This window comes from Plecotus auritus (assembly GCF_963455305.1).
Source record: "Plecotus auritus genome assembly, chromosome: 1".
Lineage (NCBI taxonomy): Eukaryota > Metazoa > Chordata > Mammalia > Chiroptera > Vespertilionidae > Plecotus > Plecotus auritus.
The window spans coordinates 13,815,942-13,833,732 of NC_137770.1; the positions used below are offsets into that span (position 1 = coordinate 13,815,942).

Genomic DNA, 17,791 nt, shown 5'->3' on the forward strand with positions numbered 1-17,791 from the left:
CCAGGGTCTGGGATGGCACTGATGAAGGGGGAGGTTTCAACTCCAAGACTCTGAATGGAGTTGTAGCCAATCCCATTTTCCTCAGCTGCCCTGCTCACGGCAGTGTGTGCTCAGGTAATTTAAAATGCCCATCTTCTTCTTTTTTTTTTTTTTTAAATATATTTTTTATTGATATTTTACAGAGAGGAAGGGAGAGGGATAGAGAGCTAGAAACATCGATGAGAGAGAAACATCGATCAGCTGCCTCCTGCACACCCCCCACTGGGGATGTGCCCGCAACCAAGGTACATGCCCTTGACCGGAATCGAACCCGGGACCCTTCAGTCCGCAGGCCGACGCTCTATCCACTGAGCCAAACCGGTTTTGGCTGCCCGTCTTCTTCTTAACGTGTATTTCTTTCCACGATTCCTAAAGAGACTTGGATTAACGCCGAGGTTAAAGGGAAATCCATCTTTTTTATGGTGTACATTTTCTCCATAAAGCAAGCGTGGATACATTCCTAGGCCAAGAGATTGTGTTAAAAATCTCTTGTGTCAGCTAACACCCAAACTGCTTAAAGTTGGAGCAAGGCTGCAGGAGCCAGCTGTTATTTCTGGCCCCTCCCCTAGAGGTTGGGTGGGACTACATCCATGGGCAGGTACATCTCATTCACTGAGCAAAGGGATTGAAAAGCCACACAAGCTAAAAACCTACACAGTTCGCAGTTAGAGATGAAAGGCTGCAGAAATGTTTATTGAATACAGTGCCAGGTTTATAAATAAAACTTATTTACAGTTTCCATAGAGTTGGTCCCCCATCAGAGAGGTGGTAAAATCTCCAAACAATTTATCTCAAGATTTACAGAAACTTTCAAGTACATTTTCTCCTTCGCAAATCGCCACGGTGAAGGGAAACTTCAGTAACGAAAGAACTACCACCATCTTGGCTACAGACGTGTTTAATGAACATTGTAATAGAGCTGGAGAGAACACACACTCCACCCGTGCCACTACCTTCTCACTCCAAGGGATACAGACAGCCACGTGTCTCCTACAGGACAACTTCAAGGGATTAAAAAAAAAAGGAAATAGTCATTGTTAGCTGAAGGGATAGAGTAAGACACATTCGTGGAATCTAGTCACTGCCAGAAGGGTAAATTTAGGATATACAATAAAAGGATTATTGAAGATATACAATAATTAGTTCAAATGTTTAAAATAATCGAATGAACAAAGAGCAGATTGACCAAATTTACATTCTTGGTTTAGAAAGAAGTTCCCAGTGTGCTGAGGGGCTGATAATATGCTGCTACTCGGGACGGGCCACAGCAGCGCCAGGCCTACTGGACAGCCACTCATTACAATATGGTTACAGGTACAGTCAGACATGCATTTATAAAGAGAATATAAAAATATGTACAGTAGCTAATTTTCAATGTGTTTAAGTTGCTGAAAGATACCAATTAAAGTGTGCAAAAAATTCATTTTGTCAAAAAATCAGAAAAAGCCTTCCTTGGCAACAGTGCGTTAAAAGCCCATCCGAAATATCAAGCTACATTTGCCTTGCTCAACACCTACCCCAAACAGATGGAGAACGAAACTAGGAAAGTGTTTGCCAAGTACTCAGCAGATTTTTACGGCAAGTCTCAGGCTCAAGCGGGATGCCAGTTAGTCACTTTATATATATGTATATATATATAAATATATATGTGTGTGTACATTTAAAGAGCAGTTAGAAGTAGGGGCAAGAGTTTACAGGAAGGTGCTAACCCACTTATAGGAAGTCCTGCCACGACATCCAGCTCTTTCCTCTCTCAAACTCACGCAGACTGCAAACACCTCATCCCCGGGCTGGCCGTCCCCTCAAACACCAGAGGAAAAAGGCTACAGTGGACCCGGCTGCAACCCCACATTCCCTGGGGGAAGCTTCTGTGCCCATAGGATCCTGGCCCTTTCAGAATCTAGTTCTCTTAGGAAAGACTGTGGGACCACTGAAATGGAGTCCGCCCAGCTTCTAGAAAGATAGAAGGCAAAGTTTCCAAGAAGTCAAGTCACCCCCAACCCTCTTTGGAACTACCAACAGGTCATCTGCCACAGGCCTGAGACTGGGCCAACGGTCAGGCTGTTGGAACTCCCTGCAAGAAACATGCAGGTCTGTAACTTAGGCGAACCAGGAGCCCGCGGTCCTCTTAGCTCATCAGAACCCCCAAGGTATTCTCAGGTGTTCCTTCCAGATTCAGGAAATGATGAAAGCCAACCCTAGCTCGTTATGTCAACCTCTCTTCCACCAACCACGGAGTCTCAGGACCAGTCGCAGAGGCAGACGGGCGGGCTCCTCTCCACGGCTCTGACCCACCCCTCTGGCAAAAAATGGAACAAGCTGCAAAGATGCCAGAGAGGCAGGGAGTAGGAGAGGGAGAAGCCAAGGGTCTCGATAAATCAGCCCCGAATGCACCCAGTTGGCTGCCAAGAGCTCCTCACTGCCTCGCGCACAGCCTGCCACCGTTCCCTGGCAAACTAAAACCTCCCACACAAACACTCAGAACCCAAACCTCCTTGCTAATAAGATACCACCAGTTTAACACCCTGAAAAAAATGCACATCCAGCCTTCATTTCAAAGAGTTCTGCAAAATGCAACATGCCTCCAAAGGGGCTTTTTAAAAGCAGACCAATCCCACGGCAAAGACCAGTACCAGCATCTTCATTTTGGTTAAAGGTTTATAATTAGACACAACATTCCCTCTGGGGTGGTGGTTTACTTTCAAGCTGAGGGCTACCATTAGTTCTACTTGGGGGGGTGGGGGGAGGGGAGGGCAGGGGGGAGGGGAAGCAAAGTCAAGTCAACGTTTTCAAAAAAGTAAAAGGAGGATACAGTAGAGATAATCATAACTTAAAAATAATCGTGAATCAAAAGGTGACTGGTAGTGTCTTTTAGGCATGAAGAGACTGGCTTAGAAAATGACTACTGCTTCTACCACACACGGCGAAGATTGAGTTACAGACACACTAAATCATGTCTCTTGCACAGATGGTCTCTAGTTACATACAACAGGTAATCAGCAGCACAACTGAGATGAACCCCTAAATACATGCTTGAGAGAAAGTGGGTTTTTTTCCTTCATTGAGAGCTCTATTGTCTGAATAATCATTAAGTTACCATTATTCACTGTCCCCCCTCCCCCCAGTGAAAACACAATAGACCTACATGTCCACAAACATGATGCAGCAGTCGGAATTTGCTTGGTTTTAGGCGAGGTCTCAGCTCGGAGGTTGGTGCTGGGATGCCGGGAGGGAGCGGGGGAGGGAAACCCAATGCTGGGCTGGGGACAGTTACAGGTGCACTGGGCCTCCACCTCCAACTGCCTTGTCCCCGTTTGGATCTCAGCTTTACAAAGCATTTAACACCACTTTAAGTTAATGGTCTTTTTATTGGAAAATAAAATAAAATAAAAAGACTAGCATTTACACAACTTGGAATGGACGTTAAATTGTAATTTCTTGAACAGCAATGTTGATGGTTGTGCTGAAGTCCACAGCCACAGCCTACCTCTGCTGGCTCCAAGTCACGGTTCAGGAGGTTTTAAAAACAGAGAGTCCAAAGATGCTCCCTTGGTAAAAGTTTCTTTTTTAAAAATTTGTGTGAATGGTGACAGCCTGACACCCATTTCACTCTAGCACAATGCAGACAATGCTAAACCAACGCACGTGGGCATGCCACCAGGATGCCTCACCATCACCACGGGTCGGGGCACAGGGAAGTACAAGAGGGACCATCATCCTGCTAGTGGGGCTACGTCTAGACAGTTTATCCTTCACCCATTTTTCTACACAACATCCTGAGGTAAACCAATTTTAAATGTGTTTGCTTTCAGCAAACCAACTATGACAATTTCTACTAACAAACTGAACTAGAACCCATTTAAATAGGCTTTGAGTTTGTTTTTTCGTTTTTCGTTTTTAATACAAATGCCTGACTGTGCTCAATTGTCAAGCTGCATGCATGAAAAACTGGCCAGCCCAAACAGTGTATTAATCATTAGCAAATGGAACTGCAAGGAGTCCACTAAGTGCTTCCTTATCATTAAGGTAGTACGAGGATTTATACTGTAAAACTGATGTGTAGCTTGATCTTTAGGGGACAGGACCACCAACCAATACATGCAGATTTTTTTGTGTGTGTGGACAGAAGGTACTTTTGACATTCAGTTTTGCTATATAGAAACAGAATGAGTAAATGATTTTTTTTTTTTTTTTTTTGCAAGAGGTAAGTAAAAGATTCAATTTGATTCTTCTAGAGGAGGGGAAAAGTTGAAAGTAGGTCTTCATTTTGCAGTCATCATCTGTACGAATTCTGAAAAGACAAATAGTCATAACTCAGTTATCTTCAAAAGCAGCTGTATGAACCCACCATCTCTGCTCTGCGTAAAAAAATTAAATTAGTGCATGTCTCATGAAACAGTTAACTTGTTTATAGATTCTGAAGGGAAGACTCTTAAGAACTAAGCTAAAGAAACACAGTGTTTTACCTTCATAGTTGACTTGTCCATCTCCATCAATATCTGCTTCTCTGATCATTTCATCTACTTCTTCATCTGTTAGTTTTTCTCCTAAGTTTGTCATGACATGACGTAGTTCTGCCGCACTGATGTACCCATTGCCATCCTGTGAACGTTCAGCAATGGTTAGCAATAGGGGCTGATAGTGGGTCAGTGTGGGCAAGTAGGTCTTTGACTTAATCACGCTCTCTCAAGTTACTGCCGACTCTGCTCTCGTCGACAATTCCCCGATCTCCAGTCCCCTCCTCTACCCACTATGTACATGCCGTCCGCGAGGGCAGAGTACACAGGGGGGTTTCAAAAACTAGTAGAAATTGAAAGTAACAATAAAGAAACTTGGTTCAAATTTTCTCAGCTATGTATTATGCTTTCCCTTACTGGATAAGGTTACTGCAATAAGTCGGATTATTTGAAAGTGAGATTTCAGAGGTTCGGGCAGTTAGGTAAGTGTTCTTAACTAGAACAGATTGTTGAAACTTTTAGCAAGGAGAGAAAAAAAGCAGTACTGAAGTACTATCTGCAATGCAGATGCAAGATTACCTTGTCAAAGACTCGGAATGCCTCGCGGATTTCTTCTTCACTGTCTGTATCTTTCATTTTTCTAGCCATCATAGTCAAAAATTCTGGGAAGTCAATGGTGCCATTGCCTCAAATGAAAACAAAAAGCTCGTGTAAAATAAGTGCTCCAGCAATGCTCCCCTGCAGAAATAATTTTAGAACCACTTTATGGAATTGGTAAGCACTTGCTAGGACAAACTGGTCAATTATTTTATTTGGTTGAACCATTTATAGGTCTAAACTGTTGCAATACTTCACAGGGCGATTTCACATGATTCAGATTAATAATCACTGCCCTGGACAGCATTTAAGAATGCAAAGGAAACTGCATATACAGGACCTTGACCACTGAAGGGGGTTGTTCGGTTCAGGAGAAAAAAGCACACAGCACTGAAGGCTGACTCTTTCCACTCCCAAGGGAAGCATTCCAGATTGTCTCTCCCGCACTCCCCTCCCGCCCCCACTCCAAGTTAGGGCAATCAGTGGGATCCAACTCTGCCTTGGCGAGTGGTGCTGGTCAAGGCCTAGATTTGGGCCCCCAGAGATGAAAAGGATCATGAGGGGGACAAACTGACTTTATTATGCCATGGACCATAAAGCGTTAGAAAGTCTTCTCCGGGGGCATTTCTCAGGCACGTTATGGTAAGTCACCTAATCACTTTCTTTCCGCTCGGTATCTTTATTTCCCATTAAGGGCAAAACTCAGAAGTGTTTTCACAGCTCAGACGATTAACATTAGAAAACTGTCAAAAGAATCTGTTCTATGGCCAATATTCCAAATAACCCCTCTGAAACGAAGAGTTAGATGAACACGCCAGAGACAAACCACTCCATTAACAATGTAACTTGAGCCCTAACCGGTTTGGCTCAATGGCTAGAGCGTCGGCCTGCGGACTCAAGGGTCCCAGGTTCGATTCCAGTCAAGGGCATGTACCTTGGTTGCAGGCACATACCCAGTAGGGAGTGTGCAGGAGGCAGCTGATTGATGTTTCTAACTCTCTATCCCTCTCCCTTCCTCTCTGTAAAAAAATCAATAAAATATATTTAAAAAAAAAACAAAAAACAATATAACTTGAATTAAGTGGAAATAAAGTTAAACTAGAAGAAAAAAACTTTAGGTCAAGCTACTCATTTTCACCAATACCTTTAAATCAACAGTAATTCAACAGATCCTTTCAAGTTCTTTTGGCCTCCAAAAATGGAAAGCATTATTGATATTCATGTAAGTCAATATTAAGTATTTAGCGTGCTCACAGCCAAGGAGAGATGCGTGTCCTTAGGCATCATCCTATTTATTCACTGTGAATACCAGATTCTGTCTCCAGGACCTCACACCACACCCCACCCCACCCCACCCCACCCCCCCCCGCCCCTTGTTCCATACAAATCTCGGGGAGCCTAATATACTCTGCCAGTCCCCAAGCTCAGTTTCCCAGGGTTTACAGGAGAAACTTGATCACCTTAGCAAACTGGAGAGAACTATGTACAACGTCTTTTTCCAAAACAATATTAAGGCTGAAAACAGTCTTTAGAAGTAGTTTGAATGGGCTAAAACCACTGTTAAAGAGTTTAACCAAAACCCCTGCTTCTAAATGTATGTGACACGTCTGACTCAACTTTATCACCTTTCAAAACCCTATTTTTAAATGACTACTATCAAGTCAATCATCTAGAAAGTAGTCCAGACCCAAATTCTTCTTAGATCACCTTTTAAAAATGTATTATGTTCTACAATGTTGTGTAGTACATTTACTAGTGTGTGTGTGTGTGTGTGTGTGTGTGTGTGTGTGTGTATATGGTTTTTTGGAGGGGGTGTCTCAAAAACTGTTTATTGATAGAAGCAAGCAATAAAAGATCTATTGCCCACTGTTCTAGAATTCAGAAGACGATGAACAATTGGTGACCAACTGCTACAGGGGTTCTTGCTCGTTCCTTCCTGCCCCATGCCTTATACATCCTCTCCTTCTGTTAGATTCTGCAGATCTATTCCCTACAGTCCATCATGACCCCACACCTCCAAGCCTCACAAGGACTTAAAAATTCTCTTCAATAAACACATCTACAGCTCACACACAGTATCCAATTCTGTTAGCGTCTAACAATGCTCTTCACCCACTTCACTTAAGGGATTTTTCTCCTCCTCTTAGAGACAATAAGCTTTTTAAAAAGGTCTATGGCTATTTGTCTTTTACTTCCCCACAGAACTCAGTGCAGACTCATAGGCCAGTTGATGAAAGACTGAGCTGTGGGTCACGGCAGGTAGTAAAGAACAATACAGTGATCCGATCCAGGAAACATTCTAGCCAGTGAGCAGGGCAAAAGGCAGGCCCATAATCTCCTATTTACATTGTCAGTGGCCAGAAGGTAACCACAGAAAAGATCTTTGCACGTTTGTTTTGCTGTGGGACCTGAGAGACGATCTCGTAACATGTTTGAACTTGAATGAACACTGGTGCTCATTCAGAGTTCTAAAGCCCTTACCATCAGCATCCACTTCATTGATCATATCCTGCAATTCGGCTTCTGTTGGGTTCTGACCCAGTGACCTCATGACGGTGCCAAGTTCCTTTGTTGTGATGGTCCCATCGCCATCTTTGTCAAATAGGGAGAAAGCTTCCTTGAATTCTGAAAACAAAAGTTTACCTTTTAGAACGAAATGTCTTCACCCAAGCCAGCCACAACGCACACGTCCCTGGGGCTTGCCAAAGCAAGCGGTCCAAGGTGTGCAAGCTATCCGAAACTGCCTGGCTTTATCTACTGAAATAAAGACTACAACAGTCCTGTTGGACTGGCCTCTATACAGCAGACCATAAAGCAAACACTGCTCCTGTTAGCCAGCTCTGTAAAACCACAATATTCTCACATTTTTAAAGAAGGATAAGCTTCAACACACTGAAATGAGCCTTACGTCCAAACTGACAAGTGGAGATTGGTCTGTGTCCCCTTAAGGCCCCTTCCTGTTAAAATTTCTACAGCCATGAGAACGCCTTGTTTTTCCTAGCAACATGACGGCTACTAAAATGTGCATTCCAGGTAGCCAATGTGTTTTCTCTACAGGGTACTCAGAATATTCCAAAGGCATTTCTGGTTTCCTAAGGAGAAACCATCCCAATAAAGACCTCCAGGGAATATTAAAATCTAAACTAAAACAACTCCCTTCCCAATTATTATAATGGTCCTAACACTCATTTTCACCCATTCCCATAGATTTTAGAATAGCAAGCACAGGTTTTCAAGGTGGATTACTAAAAGACCTGTGACATAAAAATTCTAAACTACACGTCTGAGTAGTAAACTCAGCACAATCTCATTATATACAAACCCTCGCACCGTGAAACATAGTTGGCTACCCCAGAGGGTAACAAATGGATATTCTTAGTTCTGCGTCCTTTCACTTTGTCTCCAAAATACTGGCAAGGAGTAACATTTCACCTAAATATTTCTGCTTGTTTTCATTTATATAGATTCTTAGAAAACTGTGCATATTATAGGGGAGAGGGGACTGACTGATGCCTAACTCTGGCCTACTAGAGACTTCCTAAAGCCATGGACTTACCAGCAATCTGTTCTTCAGTCAGTTGATCAGCCTACATGGAGAAAGAAAAGGTTGTAATTCAATCTACAATACTGAGATCAACACTGTTGCTCCAATTACACTTTTAATCGTGACCTTTTGTCAATATTTAAAATATTTCAACTGTTTGAAGACTTTAGCACTGTCATTTAATGAAAACAAAAATAAAGAAAACGCTTGATGCTATTTAAAAAAAAAAAAAAAAAAGGCTGACAAGGAAGTGAGGAAGTGACAGCTCCGTTCAGGTTTTCCTTTCTGGGCCTTGGGCTCTGCGCTGTGAGGTCTAACTAGGAAGGGTCAGTTCATAACTTGAAAAATGGCACCTCTAGTGGCAAAGGGTCCCACAGCACAGGCTGCAGCAGCAGCAGCAGGCGCTGGGAAAGAAGAGCGCCACCTACTGCACCAGGGCGCCGCAGTCCCCGCTTCCGCCCAAGCAGGGACCTAGCCTGACGTTGCTGTCACCGCAGCCAGGATCTCGGATCTGTCCAGGGGCAGGCTTTTAGCGCACCTTGCGCATTGCTGCGGGCACTCCAAATCTCCAAAGTGGCGTTACATAATGGCATTGGGTTGGATTAACGGGCTTTTATATCCATTTTATGAGATACAATTAAGAGGGGAAAATAAATATACCGCAATGGGTTATCCCGCTAACTTCATTTCCATGTAGTAAATGCTTTCAATCATTTATATTAGGCAGTTATTCGTTAAAAGTCCAACATTTGCAATGGCTAATGCCCTCTGTCAAATTATCCTGACTCAGAAGCCAGGAAGGGAGGGGGGGGGATGGAACCTCCGATAAGTGAGCTGTTACAAAACTGCAAATACGAAGTGCAACGAAAACTACACAATTATGAGACTAACCCCCTCTTTTCTGGAGAGGAGGAACTCTGCTGGAGGATGTTTACCTACCTTAAAGATGACAACATAGCTGCTCACAATGAACATTTTACCGGAGGTGGTAATGGGCACGGAGGTAACTCTCACGGCAACATGGAACCTGTATCTCCCGCCAGGGGAATTCGAGAGCTCAAGGAGGGCTAATATGTATTTTTCTTTTAATGAAGGGCACCTAATGAAGCCAGCTACAAAATAGGTCCTAATAGAAAGCTGACGGTGTTAAGTTTATTCTCTTAAAGGAAAACTTTCACAAATAGGAACGGTGTTCCAATATATTGGAAACTTTTTTTTTCGTATTAGAATTGAGTCTTCTTCCTTTCTACCCTAGTGACTGCCTAATGGGTTTTCTTTATATCGAACGAGGGAGACACGATTTATGTAACGCCAGAGCAGCGTCTGTCTTGTACAACAGGAAACGCTGCCACACCTCGAAAGAGAAGCTGTCACCCTTACCGGGGAGCACAATCCCACCACGCGGCAGAACTGTCATGTTAGAGGGGTTATTGAGAGCATCAGCCTTCCTCGACAAAAAAAAAAAAAAAAAAAAAATAGCCCAGTGGCACTGGCCTGAGGGACAAGGGTGCCCCGAAACTGCCAGAGGGCCATCTCCCTACCCAGCCAAGCCAGAAAACGCTGTGGGTGATGTCAGCCCAGCGCAGAGAGGAAGGGGGCTGTGAGAACACACCCAGGAGGCGCACAGGCGCATCTGGCAATCTAGAAGCTGCAGAGAAAGCGGAAATGTAGAGGGCATCTCCCTGCGGACTGGGAAGTGGCGCCGAGTGGGGAAACGCAACGCGAGGGGCCTGGCAGGGGTGCGTGCCCCAAGGGCCGACGAGATGCAAGGGGATGGCCCCCGCGCGGGAGTGGGAGAGCCGCCCCTCACCAGCCGAGGCGACCTCCCACTCCCAACCCCGGACTGCACGGCGGGGAGCGCAAAGCCCGCCCCGCGCCTCCCACCCGCTTCAGCTCCCCCAGGCGGTGAGCCCGCCGCGCCGCCTCCTCCCGGAGCAGAAACTTTGCGTCTCTAATGGAAACCGAGCCCCGCGCCAGCTCCCTCCTCCCCCAACCCCCCCCCCCGCCCCAATTAGCGCTAACCCAGCGCCTCCCGCGGGAAGGGGCCTCCGGGTGTACCGAGGCTCCCGCACGCCTTTACTGCCGCCCGAGGTTGTGTGGGGAGGGGGGGGGGGCTGCTGGGGTGCGAAACGGAGAGGCGAGTGCCGGCCACACCGCAGGGCCCCGCCCGGGCGCAGGGCGGCCTGCCCGCCGCTTCCGCCCTCCGCCCCCCACCCCCCCGCCTTCCTGCCCCCACCCCACCCTTCCCCGGTTCCTTCCTTCCCAGCCCACGCCCGCGCCGCGCCCCCCGGGAGGTAGGAGGGAACAGCGGCTAAGAGATGGTGCCCAGCGGGGTAGGCTGGTGGGAGAGGGGGGGCAACACTGACGGCGCCCCCCACGCCCGGGCCGGAGCAATGTGCGCCACCCGCTCGCCCCGGCCCATTCATTCTCCCGGGCCCGCTTTACCCGCCGCCTCCGAGCCTGGGAAAAGGCGGTAGTGTGGAGGGGACTAGTGCCCGGCCCCGCCCGGCTCCCCCACCCCCCGGGGCCCCGGCCGAGGCGCGGCGCTGCGGGCAGCCCGGGTGCGGCGCGCTGGATGCAGTGGTGCGGGGCTGGGGGTGGGGGTGGGGATGCGGAAGCCCCGTGCAGCTGTAGTCAGAGCCCCTGGAGGGCCAAAATTTAAACAAGGATCCCTGGCCGAAGAAACTGACAAGCAAATCCGAAATGTATCCGTTTTAGCCGCAACTGCTGCGTAATGCCTGAGAAAGTGAGGGGAACCCCCCCCCCCCAGAAAAAAAGACAAACGAACAGCAGAAAAAGAATAAACCCGGACTGAACTAAAGATTTGTTTAGAAATCACGGGCAGGCAGCTGCTACGCCGGCATTTGCCATCCCCAACCTACCATGGTGCAAACGGAGGGAGGAAGCGCAGAAGGACCGAGGGAGCTTGCACCAGCGCGGGGCTGAGACGGCGGGAGCCTCTGCTGCTGCTGCTAAGGCGCGGTGTGCGCTGAGCGCTGTGCTGAGCCGCTGCCGCCGCCGCCGCCTGCGCCGCCGCCCGACTGCGAGTAACGGCGCCGCGCCGCGAGACTCCCAGCACGAATGCCGAAGCGCGACCCTGCGCTCGCGGGATATATACGGCGCTCGGTATCCCTCCGCCGCGGCCGCGCCGCCTCGCTCAGAGTCGCCGTCTCGCTCAGCGCCGCTGCGAAGGCCGGGCCTTGCCCGCCTGGCCCCGCCCCCGGCGCGCCTGGCCGCCCCCGCCCTCTGCGCGCCCGCCACCGCCGGCCCAGGCTCGGGGAGAGGTGCGGAGTTACCGGGCAGGCCCGCCCCGGGCCGTGGCGAGGACCGAGCGCCTGCATAGGGCAGCCCTAAAGCGGCCCTGGGCTTCAGAAGCCGCCCGCCCCTCACCCCAGCCCGACCCCACCTGTGAGACCCACCTACCCCCCCCACACACACACACCTCCCTGCGCTAACATCTCCTACCCCTGCGCTGGACACCCCGTCCTGGGGCAGGGGCGGCCGCGGGGAGCTGGGGACAGAGGAATTGACCAGGCACCTTCAGCTGCAGAAGGGGCAAAACAGTTTTCCTCATGTAAGAAATTGGGCGTTTTTCTTCCCAAAATTTGAGGCAATATCTGAGACAAATTCTAGGTGCCCAACTGCTAAATCTACATAATGCCCACAGATAAGCTTAACCACTCTTAATGGAATGTTTTTACATTTCCTCTAATTTTTTTTTGTATGCCTGGATAATATCTCTCCCCTACTGTTTTGTTCTCTTTTTCCTATGGAAAATACTATTATTCATCCTGACTGCAGTCTTATTAAAACTTATGTACCTGTACATCTCCTATAGACCTTAAAAACCATGCTTTATTTTTCTTAATTTTACTGATCCTGAGAGGGATCAGATCTTTATTCATAAATCCAGAGAAACAAAGAAAGAAGGAATACTTAGAATCCCTCAGAGTACAGTTGGAAGACACAGCTAATTGGCACTGCTATGGAGCTAGACTAGATTTTAACCTACAATCTTGATTATATTCATTTTTAAATGGTATTTTAATCTTTAAATTTACTGTTTTCAATTTTTCTGTAAACTAGAAAAAAAAGAACAATTCCAGCTATTGATCTGAAACCCAAAACTTGTAAAAAGAAGAAAAAAAGAAATCTTGACCAAACAAAACGCTGCAGTTTCTTTTCTCGCCAAGGCAGAACACAATTTGATCTTTTGTTTACAGGGCCTGGGCAACAGTCGCACATTATCATTTGCTTATTCTTTCAGAGAAAGTGGCAAAGTGTGTGATTGAGCAGCTCTGCTCTGAAGGACTTTGGTTATGTTTGTTTCTGGCTTTAATAAAATCTGCAGAAAGATATTTTTAAAAAATGGAAAATGTTCAGGCACATTGCAGATGCCACAGGACTGCTTAGGTAACCCTAGACTAGTGGTCGGCAAACTCATTAGTCAACAGAGCCAAATATCAACAGTACGACGATTGAAATTTCTTTTGAGACCCAAATTTTTTTAAACTTTAACTTCTTCTAATGCCACTTATTCAAAATAGTCTCGCCCAGGCCGTGGTATTTTATGGAAGAGCCACACTCAAGGGGCCAAAGAGCCGCATGTGGCTTGCGAGCCGCAGTTTGCCGACCACGGCCCTAGACAGTCATCTGAAGAACTGTTCTTACTTTTATGTTCCTTCTAGAATACCACAGAAAGGGTGAACCTGCTGTCAATAGAAAGAGGCTGCCGAGAGAGAGAAGGAATTTGTATTCTTTTGTCAGGTTTCTAACATAGTAGTTAATTTAATATATTTTAAAACATGGGATATAGTGTATGAGTAGAAGGAAATAATAGGAGAAATGAAATGTATTTAATTATTAAGGATTCATTAGCTTCTAATATTCTTTCATTTCTTATCATTTCGGTTAAATTGCTACAATCCATGGTTTTGAAAACCAGGCATTTTATAAAATATTATTTCTCCCTCTGTCATTTAACCTATTTCACCCAAATAAAATGCTTTTCATGACTTTACTTGCTAACAATAGAATCACTTCACTTATTACAGGAAAATTCATTATTCTGAGTCTTCATATTTACTATCTAGAGTTATCTTCTGGTAATTTTTAAATGTATCAAATCACATCTTAGCTTTCAAGTCTAGTGGGTTTATAATGAGGTCATACTTTATTCAGTTTTATGGCTAGTTTGCCACACTGAAATATAAGAAGGTCAAGTGACTTGCCCAAGATCTTACCATGAGTCAGGATGGAGCATAAAATAGAGTGTGAGGCCTTGTTTAGGGCTCTAATCTTAGATTACATATGGCTGAAATCAATATCCGAAATTTTTAAACATGCAAGGTGAAGGATTTGCCTACTTCATGAAGCAGATTCTTCTAACAACTTAGACGATTACAGGGTTTTCATCTTGACCAACACAAAGATCACAGTTTGGACTCTGTGAGTCTACTATAGGTGGATTTTTTTCAATAAATACCTGTACTGTTGGGAGTCCACAGATGCAGAGGCCGACTGTATGCATTGACCTGCGCCATTCATATATTGGTGATTTGAACATCTCGGATTTGGGTTTCTGCAGGAGGCCCTGGAACCAGTCCCCCATAGATACCAAGGGACAACTTAAGTTTTGGATGCACCAAAAGTTATACTCAGGTTTTCAACTCCCCAGGGGGCCCGTACCCTTAACCCCCACATTATTCAAGGGTCAATTGTACAATAGGCTCCTCTGGTCCACACTTTCGGAAGTTTCAGTTACCCACGGTCAACCGTGGCCCAAAAATATTAAATGAAAAATTCCAGAAATAAACAATTCATAAGGTTTAAATCGCACGCCACTTTGAGTAGCATGATGCAATCTTGCGAGTCCCGCTTCATCCTGCCTGGGACATGAATCATCCCTTTGTCCAACATATCCATGCTGAATAAGCTCCCCACCTATTGGTTAGGTAGTGGCTATCTGGATTATCAGATAGACTGTTGCTGTATCACAGTGCTGTGTTCAAGTAGCCCTTATTTTACTTAATAATGGCCCCCAAAGTGCAAGAGTGGTGATGCTGGCAATTCAGATACCCCAAAGAGAAGCTATAAAGTGCCTCCCTGCCCTGGCCAGTGTGGCTCAGTTGGTTGGAGCATTGTCCCCTGCACCAAAGGGTCTTGGGTTCAATTCCCAGTCAGGGCCCATACCCAGGTTGCGGGTTCGATCCCTGATTGAGGCGTGTATGGGAAGCAACCAATCAATGTTTCCATCTCACATTGATTTTTTTCTCTCTCTCCCTTACTCTCTCAAATCAATGGAAACATATCTTTGGATGAGAATTTTAAAATAATAATTATAATAATAAATACATAAATTAAAGTTTTAAATTGTTTCCTTTTAGTGAAACAATATGTATATATAGGAGAAAACATACATTATAGGGTTCAGTACTATCCGTGATTTCATGCATTCACTGGGGTTTTGGGACATAATGCCCACAGATAAGGGGGGACCACTGTAGCCTCCTGTAAATGGATAAATTTCTTAATTTATGGAGAGATCAGCAATCAGGAAAATAAGCCACATTATTATATATCAATTTACTGAGAACAACCAAGTCTATGGAATATGTCATGATATTGAGAGAAAATAGTTATCATTGTCATTTAAATAAAATAATGTTAACTAGACCAAGAGTAGAAAGAATGAAGCCCCAAACCAGGAATCTCCAGTTTGAATATCATTTATGTTAGTAACCAGATCACTCCACCCCTCTGAGTCTAACAGAAAGACTACAAATGCAATTATTGTACATACTCCTGGGGAAAACAAGAAGTTTGAATTTAATCTAGAAGTTCTTTCCAGCTGTAAAAACCCTGTGCCTGAGATTGTAACAAATGATTATAAAATATACATATAGCCCTAACCAGTTTGGCTCAGTGGATGGAGTGTTGGCCTGCGGGCTGAGGGGTCCCGAGTTCGATTCCAGTCAAGGGCATGTACCTTGGTTTCAGGCACATCCCCAGTGGGGGGTGTGCAGGAGGCAGCTGATCGATGTTTCTCTCTCATGGATGTTTCTAACTCTCTCTATCCCTCTCCCTTCCTCTCTGTAAAAAAATCAATAAAATATCTTTTAAAAAATATATACATATATCCCATATACGTATCATACATATATGTCATATATGTATGCATATTTCAATATACAGATATTGAAGGTGAAGTGGGAAAAAATGGAGAAATAGAAATAGTTTAAAAACTAAAAAAAGAAAAAAAAAAAACTAAAAAAAGGCCCTAGCGGGTTTTGCTTGGTGGATAGAGCATCAGCCTGCGGATTGAAGGGTTCCAGGTTTGATTCCAGTCAAGGACACATGCCTGGGTTGCAGGTTCGGTTCCTAGTGAGGGGCATGCAGGGAGGCAGCCGACCGATAATTCTCTCTTATCATTGATGTTTCTATCTCCCTCTCCCTTCCTCTCTGAAATCAATAAAAAATATTTTAAAAAAATTTAAAAAAGAATTTGCTGAGCATTGATTATGGCTAGTCCTGTGTTAAATGTGTTATTTCATTCTTCTGCCCATTCTGTGAGGCAGGAATCACAATTATCCTTATGTGGAAACTGAGGCACTGAGGGATTCAGTGATTTGCCTAATTTAAGTGGTGGAACCCAAGAATCTAGCTCAGAAAACCAAGCAAGTAAGAATCACACTATATTGACTATTATTTAATAGAATTTATTTTTTATTTAATTTTCTGTTGGGGGAGTGGAAAGAATAAGTTTAAATTTTGACTTTAAAGAAATACTTCTTACCCATTTAGTTAAAATTAAAATAAGATCATAGGAATGTCGTAATGGCTCTATCTGACACACAAGGAGTAGAGTGTCTGTGAAAGAAAACTCAAGCAAAACCTTAGAAGGGCATTTCTCACCGTGCAGATGAGGCCTAAGGAGGCAAGGAGCCTTTCTCACTGTCATTCAGTTGATGTCTCTATGTTTTCATCAAAAGAGGTGACTGGGTGTGCCCTAATCCTAGTCCTGTTCCAAACAGTATCTCCAGGATTTGGTCTTTTAAATTTCTCTTCTACAAAATTGTCTTGGAGCAAACCTGATTTTTAAGACATCAGTTTATGCAAATCAAAGTATAGTCCTGATTTATATATCTATTCAGAGACTATATTTACATATCTAGATCTGCCTCAGAACAAAGGTCTATTTAAATATTATTATACTAGAGGCCCGGTGCATGAAATTCGTGCACGGGGGGGGGGGGTGTCCCTCAGCCCAGCCTGCACCCTCTCCAATCTGGGACCCCTCGAGGGATGTCTGACTGCCCATTTAGGCTCGATCCCGGTAGGATTTGGCCTAAACAGGCAGTCGGACATCCCTCTCACAATCCAGGTCTGCTGGTTCCCAACTGCTCGCCTGCCTGCCTTCCTGATTGCCCCTAACCGCTTCTGCCTGCCAGCTTGATCACCCCCTAACCACTCCCCTGCCAGCCTGATTGATGCCTAACTGCTCCCCTGCCAGCCTCTTTGCCCCTAACTGCCCTCCCCTGCAGGCCTGGTCACCCCTAACTGCCCTCCCCCACAGGCCTGGTCCCACAGCAACTGCTCTCCCCTGCAGGCCTGGGTTACCCCTAACTGCCCTCCCCTGCAGGCTTGATCGCCTCCAACTGCCCTCCCTTGCAGGCCTGGTCCCTCCCAACTGCCCTCCCCTGCTGGCCATCTTGTGGTGGCCATCTTGTGTCCACATGGGGGCAGCCATCTTGTGTGTTGGAGTGATGGTCAATCTGCATATTACCCTTTTATTAGATAGGATTCCACACTCTTCTAGGCCCTATGGATATAGTAGCTAAGATTGATAGATAGGTAGGTAGATAGATAGATAGATAGATAGATAGATAGATAGATAGATAGATCTTCTTGCCTTTATGGAACTTAAATTCTTTTGAGAAAATGAATGTGTGTGTGAGTGTATGTGTGTGTTTGTGGAAGAGAGAGGAAGAGAGAGAGAATTTATTTCATGTTTTCTACAAAGTAACCTGTCTAAATTCATTCATTACATATAACTACAGTCAGTTGTGTCTTCATGGATAGATTATCTCTTTAGAGTATTTTCCTCAAGAAATCTGTAATCACAGGAGAGAAATTGTGTCTTCTGCCTTCCCAC

The 17,791-nt window shown here is 45.3% G+C and overlaps 1 protein-coding gene across 1 annotated transcript; it reads right to left on the reverse strand.

Moving 5' to 3' along the window:
* Positions 1–711: 711 nt before the first annotated feature.
* On the reverse strand, positions 712–11,853 carry CALM1 (calmodulin 1). Its single transcript, XM_080664937.1, has 6 exons — positions 11,520–11,853; positions 8,650–8,680; positions 7,575–7,718; positions 5,076–5,182; positions 4,506–4,641; positions 712–4,330 (listed from the first exon to the last, which is right to left on the reverse strand). Exons 1-6 carry the CDS (start codon positions 11,520–11,522, stop codon positions 4,302–4,304), a joined length of 450 nt encoding a protein of 149 aa, XP_080521063.1. The 5' UTR covers positions 11,523–11,853; the 3' UTR covers positions 712–4,301.
* Between the last annotated feature and the right edge of the window lie 5,938 nt (positions 11,854–17,791).